Below are 8,884 nucleotides of genomic sequence, written 5' to 3'. Positions count from 1 at the left end.
CTGGCTGCGGACGGGCGGACCTCCTCGCCTGGCTGCGGACGGGCGGACCTCCTCGCCTGGCTGCGGACGGGCGGACCTCCTCGCCTGGCTGCGGAGGCCGGAGGGTGGCTCAGGGGCAGCTGGGTCGTCAGTAGAGCCGCGCTGTTGCAGCGCCGCACGCTGTCCCAGGAGACTGGGTCACTCAACGCCGCCACGTCCTGGCACTGTGGGCAAAGAGCTCAGTAGCTGACGCCTGAACACACGGCCGCCCGCCTCTGACTCGGCGCAAGCCCGGCACTGGTCCAGCTTGATGGGGCGCCGCTTACACCAGAAATGAGGCCCAGAGGCGCAGAGTGCAGACTGCGGGGGTGCGCACCCTGGCACGTGCCGACTCGTTCTGGGGGAACACAACCGAAGCCCTCTTCCTTCCTGCATTCCAGAATGTTCCTCAGCCCAGGGGAGAGTTCCTGTTGTGTCCTGGGCCGGTAGATGCCACTCTTAATTACAACCACAGGGCGCACACACCCGGCTGTTCTGAGCGTGATTGGCTGAGGGTCACCAGGCGCCCTTGGACACGTGGCCCGCTAATCTTGGCGGTTTGTATCGGGGTTGACTTGTCTGGGAAAGCTGTGAATGGTCATTCTATAGACGCTGTGACTGAACAGCCTCAAGTAGGCTGGGGTTCAGGCTTGTCTGCTTTGTCCACAGAAGTTTTCTTAATCTTGTAAAAAGAGAATGTTTTATGTGCACACTGGGGGCTGGGGCTGGGGAGGGGTGCCGGCCGGGGGAACCTCGCGGCGACAGAGGACGTGACTGGGCTGGCTGGCCGACCGCAGGCTGGTTTGGATGTGTACAGCTCACAGACTCAGGTTAGTCAGCTGCCGTCCAGTCGGCTCTGACCCATGGCAACCTTACGTCCGACAGAACGAAACGCTGCCTCGTCCTGTGCCATCCTCGCCATCACGGGTATGTTTGAACCCGTTGTTGCAGCCACTGTGTCCATCTATCTCCTTGAGCGTTGCCCTCATTTTCACTGACCCTCAGCCATGATGTCCTTTTCTGGTGATTGGTCTTTCCTGATGACATGTCCAAAGTAAGCGAGCCCGAGTCTCGCCATCCTTGCTTGTAGGGAGCATCCTGGTTGTGTTTCTTCTGAGACTGGTTTGTTTGTTCTTGGGCAGTCCCCAGTACATTCAGTATTCTTACAGAGGGACTTTTTCACGCAGGGAGGGCCCACATCTGCCCGTCGTTTTAAGGACTGTGCATTCTGCCAAACAGCCACAGGCCAGCTCAGACTCCCGGGGAGAGGACCAGATGCCTCCCGGTGACGGGCCAGGGAGGGTGTGGTGGGGAGGGCCGGAGCTGATAGCGGCCACCTATAGGAACCTTCTGCCGTAGATGCTGCCGACGTTGCTGTCTCTGCGCGGTGTTTTGGTTTTCCCCCTTCCTCTGTGAGTGGTTATTCACCTCCTTCTCTGTAACTCGTCCTTTTTCTTCTCTAGACCCAGAGACCTGCTTGCTAGATGCAGTCACCTGGGTAGCAAGTGGGCGGCCACTGTAAAAGGGCACACACCCACCAGGTTGGCGCCACGAAGGCGGGGGCCTCGGCCTTGTGGAGGGAGGGGAGCTGCCATCCCACAAGTTTCCAGCCCCTGACGAGGGGGAGCCCTCTCGGTGCACGATCCCAACCCCGTGGTGTTCACCACTCTGGGCTTCAAATCTCCAAGGCCAGTGACCCCCACGGGACTCGCTGATTGTTCCTGGGACACTTGCTGGGTCTTGTGTTTGTTTTCTAACCCAAGACTCTCACTCGTTAAATCCAGCCATCTCCCCTCCCCGGTTAGAGTCTGTCTCTGCATCTTCCCGTCAGGGCCCGGCCCTTAGGATGGAGCACACACCGATGGCACCAGTGCACAGAGGGACGAGCAGAGGGTGAAGTCCCCACCCCGGGGCCAGTTCCGGGGCTCCGAAGCGTGGCATTCTCAGAGACATGTGTCCCCACGCTGGTCCTCATCAAGCTGCCTTCACACGTGAACGTCCTCACTGCCTGGGCCTAGGGGGCTGCTCCGGATAGCACCCATGTGTGGGCCGGGGTAAGAGTCCCCCGACAGCGGGAGAGCGGGTGACCCATCCTATGGTTTCCAGTTGAGACGGGGTGTATGAGGGTTTTCAGAAAATCAGTCCTCAGATGACAGCTAGGTGTGCTCCTTGCTCGTGAAAACGCCAGCTCTAAAACAGAAGGTCGTGGAAGAAGCATTTTTCTCCAACTCCTTGTCGACGGCGATGGGGCAGGTGGGAACGCGGGCGCGCCAACGGGAGGAAGTGGCTTCCCCGGTCTGCTGCTGCTGGCCTCACGCGGCCACTCTCCTCGCTTGCTTGTGTTCTTATTCAACGTTGTCTCTGTTTGTATAGTTACCTGAGGTCTTGGGCTGGCCGGGCCCCTCCGCGCCCCAGCCCCTCCCCGGCACATCATCATCATCATCATCCTCCTCCTCCAAATGAGCGGCGTGCGTGTCAGCACCACTGAGAACCTGCAGAGCCGCTGTGGCGTGCAGCCCGCCTCCCAGCTCTACAGGCTGCCGGCTGCAGCCGCCACGTCCCGGTCAGGGGTTTCCCTCCAGCTTTAGAGCGAAGGAAATAAAACCTTATCCCTGGTTTGCAGGGGGAGGGCAGCCGCCAGGGGAGGGGGCGCCTACTTGCTGAGCAGGCCCCCCGCCCACACGCGGCCCCCGGCAGGTCATAAATCTGCAGAAGCAGCGCCAGACGCCCTCCAGCCTTGGGGCAAGTGTCTGTGCTCATCCAGGAGCTGCCTTAAGCCGAGGCGCAGGCCCCTAAAGTACAACCTTCCGGAACCCAAACGTTTCAGGAGATGGCTAGCATCATAAACCAAAAGAATAACCAAGCCAGTTACTGTCAAATCGACGCCGAGTCACGGCAACTGCATGTGTATCAGAGGAGAACTGTGCTCCACAGGGTTTTCGGTGGCTGAGTTTTCAGAAGTAGATCCCCAGGCCTTTCTTCTGAGGCTCCTCTGGGTGGACTCGAACCACCAGCCTTTCTGAGAGCAGCCGGAATGTTCACCATTTGCACCCCCGAGGCTCATCCTTCCAACGGCGCGTTTTGTGTGGTGCAGTGACATCCGGTGTGGGCCTGGCTCCAGGGCAACACCGCCCCTCCCCTGCCAGCAGGACGGGGAGCCTGTGGCCCAGGGGGCTGCCCGAGCCGCATGCCACCCTTCGGTCCCCTGAGGGGGTCATGGGGTCGAACCCCTGAGGGGGTCATGGGGTCAAGTCTTTGATTTCAGTTTGCTTTTCTTCCCTGACACCCGTTTGTGTGAGCTACCGACCACAGGGACGCTGGACATAAGATCAGTTTGAAGTAACTGTCTCACTTGTTAACTTTGGGTGATGGCCTTCCCTATTCAAAAACCTTTCATGCCCACTTCCCCCTCTCCGATAAAAACACCCACCGACTCCCTAGCTGGTCCTTCAAGTCCCCCCGAGTGGCTGAGGCCTGCTTTCCCCGTCGGCCAGTCGCTGCCCCAACTGGACGGGGACCCTCGCCCTCTGTGGGTGCCTGTTTGTGGGCAAGGGAGTGGCCAGGTATAGGGCCCATCCCCCCCCCGCCCCCCGCGTCACGTTGGTGTGGCCCCAGGCCCAAGGCCCCCCAATGAGCGATGAGCAATGAGCGCTGCTCCACCTCCTCTCAGTATGAATCACGCATAGCGCCTCAGGGGATCCCTTCCATCAGCACCATGGCATGGGGACCCACCTCGATCCAGAGCGCCTGGACAATTAAAGAAAAAGAACGGGACTTGGCCGGTAACCAAGAGTGTGTCCTCCCCTGCCACCCAACCTTGTGTCCAGAGCAAGTCGGCCACGGAGCCCCGCGTCTGCTCTCTGGGCCCCTCTGGGCAGGGACGCATCCAGCTTGCGGGAGTGGCCCAAGGCTGAGAGCACAGCCACCGCCCGGGCCCGTGTCAGGTTTTATACGACAGGCCGTGGGACCGATTGAACCCTCACCCACTTGTTTGTTTCTGCTGAAAAACCCTCGAGAGGGCCTCGCCGCTGTCCCCGCTGGCCCCCTTCCCCACGCCTCTGGACCCTCCCCACAGCAGCGTCATTAAGGGCTGGCCCCTGGCCACGGGCTCTGGCAGACACTGCTTATTTTTCTTACTTTTATAGAGATCAGACAAGTATTGGGGGCCGCCCACCTGGGGTTATGCCTCGGGAAGCCACAGACATCGGCGTTGCCACGGTGGGAACAGGATGCTTTTCCAGAAGAGCGGCCTTGACCAGCTGCTGTTAACAGCTGGCACACCGGTCGGGGCGGGGCGGGGGGCACTCCTGCGAACGGCTGGCCTGGCCGACCGAAAATAGCAAAACCAAAGCCGTTACTGTCGAGTAGATTCCAACTCAGTGCCGACAGGCACCATGGTCCCCAAGGGTCATGGTTGTGACTGTGTTGTAGCCAGGTGGTCCGGGGCCAGATCACCAGGATCTCCTACGGGCCTGCTCCCCCCACCCATTCTCAGGTGTCCCGGGGAGAGGCGTTTCCTCTGCTCTGTCCTTGGGCAGCGTCCTGCTCAGGATCGCCGAGTGCCGTCCTGTCACCAGCTCGTAACTGCGGCATGAAGGCCCCCTCACACCCCCTCCGAATGGCTTTTTCAGAGGGTCCAGCTCGATGTGCACATATGGCCCACAACTGTGCTCACCACAGCCGTCTCCCTTCACCTGGGGTCCCCGAGCTTGGGTCTTGGGGGCATGGCTGTGAAGGGCAGGAGCCTTGGAGCCATGCCCCCCCTCAGCGTGGAGGCTGGGAGCTGACACCTCAGGGACACAGGGAGGACAGAGATGGCTGGGGTCCTTGCAGGGCCTGGGCGGCAGGCTGCTGCTGGACTCAGAGCCGCAGGAGCTGGCGACACTGCCCACCTGCCTGGTCGTTACCCACGCTGTCCTCTCGAAGCCACAGGGTTGGGCACCACCAGTTCCCCAAGCCCCCAGCGGGGTTCCCGGGGGGCTCGCCAAGTGCCTGGGAGTAGGGGGTCAGTGCAGGCCGGGCAGCCTGGAAGGGCCCACAGAGCTGCCCACAAGCTGCTCTACCCGGACCTGCGTCCACTCCTTCCCCACCCCTCCCTCCACCCTGAGGCCACACCTGCACCCACCCTGTGTGGGGTCCAGGGCACCCCTCCCTTCGAGAGCTGGGCCAGGCAACACCTCCCTCTTCAGGAAGCCTGAACACCAGGCAGAGAAGTCGTCCTCTCCCTTCTCACGAAGCTCGTGAGTCCAGGAAGGACGAGGGGAAGTGCTGGGTAGCCCCCATCACTGTGCCCACCGAGCAGAGGCATCCGCACCACGTGGTGTCCAGGCCTCACTGCCCCCTGGCCTCGCCACCCCACGCTCAGCCCTGGGCTGCCCCTCCGGCCGGGTCAGAGGGTGGAGGGGGAAAGAAGTGCCCTAGCAGAGGCGTCTGATGGGTTCCATCCCCGTCCGACTGGATGGACACAGCCCGGCCACACCGCCCGTCTCCACACTTGTTCCCGACTTAGAAACAGATGTGTGTCTCGTTCAGACAGTGTGCTTTTGCCTTTCAGCGGTGCAGGTTTACTTGACTCTGCCTCACACACTGCCCCCGCAAAGCTCCTGCACCCCTAGGCCTGCCCCTCACCCCGAGTGTGATCACAGGGCCGGGGGAGCAGACCCCCAGCTCACGGCCCCTCTCCCGCAGACCCAGCCCGTGCCCAACCCCGCGGCCTACTACCTGCACCGCTCCCCGTGGTGGATCCACCGCGCCGAGACGCTCGGCAACCACATCGTTGAGCTCCTGGTGCCCTTCTTCCTCCTCCTGGGACGGCGCATGTGCATCCTGCACGGCATCCTGCAGGTGCTCTTCCAGGTGAGCCCACCCAGCTGTCCCCGTGCTGTAACCTTACTGTCCCCACGCTGTCCCTTCACTGTCCCCGTGCTGTCCATGCTGTCCCCATACTGTCCCCTCACTTTTCCCTCGCTGTCCTCACACTGGCCAGACACTGTCCTCTGTCCCCACACTGTCCCCGTGCTGTCCTTCACTGTCCTCACACTGTCCTCTCATGGTCTCAATGCTGTCCCTACGCTGTCCCCTCACTGTCCTTTACTGTCCCCACACTGTCCCCATGCTGTCCTTCACTGTCCTCACACTGTCCCCTCACTGTCTCAATGCTGTCCCTACGCTGTCCCCTCACTGTCCTTTACTGTCCCCACACTGTCCCACACTGTCCCCACACTGTCCTCATGCTGTCCCTGTGTGTCTCAGGCCCTGCGCTGTCCCCACCGTGTGGAAGGGGCCCTGCCGGCAGGTAGACTCGCCGCAGCCTGGTGCAGACGATCTGACTTTGGAAATCCCCCCCAGGCTGTGAGGATCACATCCCAAAGTTCCCCACAGGGTTCTGGAGGCTTCTCCCAGGTAGATGCTGCTCTAGTGGAATCGCTGTTCCATGTGGTGTGACACAGGGTGGTCCCCTCGTGGCTCCAGCACGTGTCTTAAGGGGTTCTTGACTGCCTCGGCCTTTGCTTTTCCCTGTGGATTCTAGGATCCGATTGTCAGTTTCCAAGGGAGCTCCCTCAGGGGGTGTTATGGATTGAATTGTGTCCCCAACAAATATGTGTTGTAAGTCCTAACCTCTCTGCCTGTGATTTTAATCCCATTTGGAAATGGGTTGTCTTTGTTGTTAGTAAGACAGAATTAGCGTAGGGTGTATTTTCAGTCAATCTCTATCAAGATATAAAAGAGATTAAGCAAGCAGAGAGGGGGAAGACAGATGCCACCACATGAAGTTGGCCCAGGAGCAGAAGCTCAGAAGAGACGAGGACCTTCCTCCAGAGCCCACAGAGAGAGGAGGCCTTCCCCTAGAGCCAGCGCCCTGAATTCAGACTTCTAGCCTCCTAACTGAGAAAATGCACGTCTGTTTGTTGAAGTCACCCGTTGATGTATTCCTGGTATAGCAGCACTAGGTAACTAAGACGGGGCGTCTAGGATGGGTGCACGGTGGAGCACCGTCCCCTGTCCCGGTTCTGCGTTTCTGGGCTCACCCCTTGGAGCGGCCAAGGCTACAAGCATGCCAGCTCACCCGACACTCAGTCTCAGGGCTATGCTGGTGTTCTAGCCGTGGGGTCTCAGTCTGTTAGGAGGGGTCCATATGGGAGTGACCGGAGGCCTGTCATCCTGGCCTCAACGCCCCCCCACCCCCAAAGCAAGGCTGCCAGCCAGAGGGACAGGCCGAGAGGAGGTTGCCATCACAGCTTCCTCCATGTGGCTGAAGCCGGCAGCGCTTCGTTCCACTGCCATGGGGTTGCCGTGAGTCTGGCCCACTCGACAGCAGCAACAGCGACAGAGACCTAGGACATTGGTCACTCCCCTGGCAGCTGCGCTGTTTCGAGGCTGCAGGAAAAGGCAGGAGCACAGAACCCGCCAGCCCCCATTGCGTGCACACCCAGCCTGGGTGGGTGGTCCCGGAACACTGCCACTAGCACGTGTGTGTCCTCGGCTGGCCCAGCAGGAGACTCTCGACCATCCCCTTCCTCTTCAGGGTCGTATTACATCGGCCCCAAACATCTGCCGCGGGTCTCCCGGGCCCCGAGGTTCCGCCAGCTGAGTTCATCTTCCTCTGCCGTCTCTGGGGACCTCCCCTCGGCCTGGCTGGGAGGACTCACCCCAGGCCCGCGCAGCACAACCACAAATGGAGCCCGGTCAGTCAGCGTCCTCTGAGGATGTGCTCAGTGATGCTGAGAAGGAACCAGGAGGACGAGGCCCCCGGAGCACAGGCCGCGCCCCCCACCGACTCCACTTCTCTCGTTAGGAGAAGATCAGCCGGAGCAGGATGCGCGTGGGGGAGACTCGAGGGTGGGGCTCCTGCAGCTTCACTAGAGGGAGAATTTTTCCCCGAATGGTGCTCTGCTGAGCCCCGGTTCTCGATTCTAGGGGCAGTGGCCTCCACCCCAGCTCAAGGAGAATCGCCCAAGGGGCTCTTTGAAAAATATGCTAATGCAGGGCCCCTCTCCCAAGTTAACTCAAACTCTGGGGTGGGGCTGGCATTGTCAGAGGCTCCCCAGGAGGGTGATGGTGCTGGACCCTGGGTCTCCAACCAGAGAGCCTGTTATGGGCTGAACCATGTCCCCAAACAAGACTTGCTGAAGCCCCGGACCCCGGTATGTGTGAACCCTTGCTTGGAAATGGGGCCTTTGAGATGCTGTCAGCTAACCTGAGTCACACTGAAGTGGGGTGGCCCTAATGATGGGGTCTTTACGAGAGACCACAGGAAGATGAGGCAGAGCCTGGAGCCATGGCGCCATAAGCCCAGGAACACCTGAGGCCACCAGCAGCTGGGAGAGGCAAGAAGGATCCTCCCCAAAGCCTTTGGAGGAAGCGTCCTGTGGACCCGGATTTCTGGCTTCTGGAACTGCGAGACAGTAAATGCCTAATGTTTCAGCCCCCCGGTGTGTGGTGCTTTGCCCCAGCAGCCCCCGAAGACCACAGAGTCTCGCTTCCTGTATGTCTATTCACAGCTTCTGTGTACAGACTTGTTTGAAGAAAGGTTTCAGCTGCTAAGTACATACACACATATTTTAAACCTGTGGTTTGTGGAAGGGGGAGAAATGAATGGTAAATCTGTCCAGGGGCCACAACAAGCTTAGGATGAGACTTTAAAGATGCTGCATGGAGCAGAACCAGCATGAGACTTTAAACATGCCGCGTGGAGCAGAACCAGGATGAGACTTTAAACATGCCATGTGGAGCAGAACCAGGATGAGACTTTAAAGATGCCACGTGGAACAGAACCAGCATGAGACTTTAAAGATGCCGCATGGAGCAGAACCAGCATGAGACTTTAAACATGCCGCGTGGAGCAGAACCAGGATGAGACTTTAAA

General features: G+C 59.9%; 1 protein-coding gene across 1 annotated transcript in view; it reads left to right on the top strand.

Moving 5' to 3' along the window:
- LMF1 (lipase maturation factor 1) overlaps nucleotides 1-8,884 on the top strand; it is an 81,996-nt gene that overhangs the window by 64,813 nt on the left and 8,299 nt on the right. The window contains exon 6 of the mRNA XM_004373371.1: nucleotides 5,707-5,874. Coding sequence (XP_004373428.1) covers nucleotides 5,707-5,874 — 168 coding nt within the window. The remainder of the gene's footprint in view (nucleotides 1-5,706; nucleotides 5,875-8,884) is intronic.

This window comes from Trichechus manatus, unplaced genomic scaffold (assembly GCF_000243295.1).
Source record: "Trichechus manatus latirostris isolate Lorelei unplaced genomic scaffold, TriManLat1.0 scaffold00024, whole genome shotgun sequence".
NCBI classification, from domain to species: Eukaryota; Metazoa; Chordata; class Mammalia; order Sirenia; family Trichechidae; genus Trichechus; species Trichechus manatus.
The sequence above is the reverse complement of the archived record's forward strand: the minus strand, read 5'-3'. Positions and strand labels throughout refer to the sequence as shown.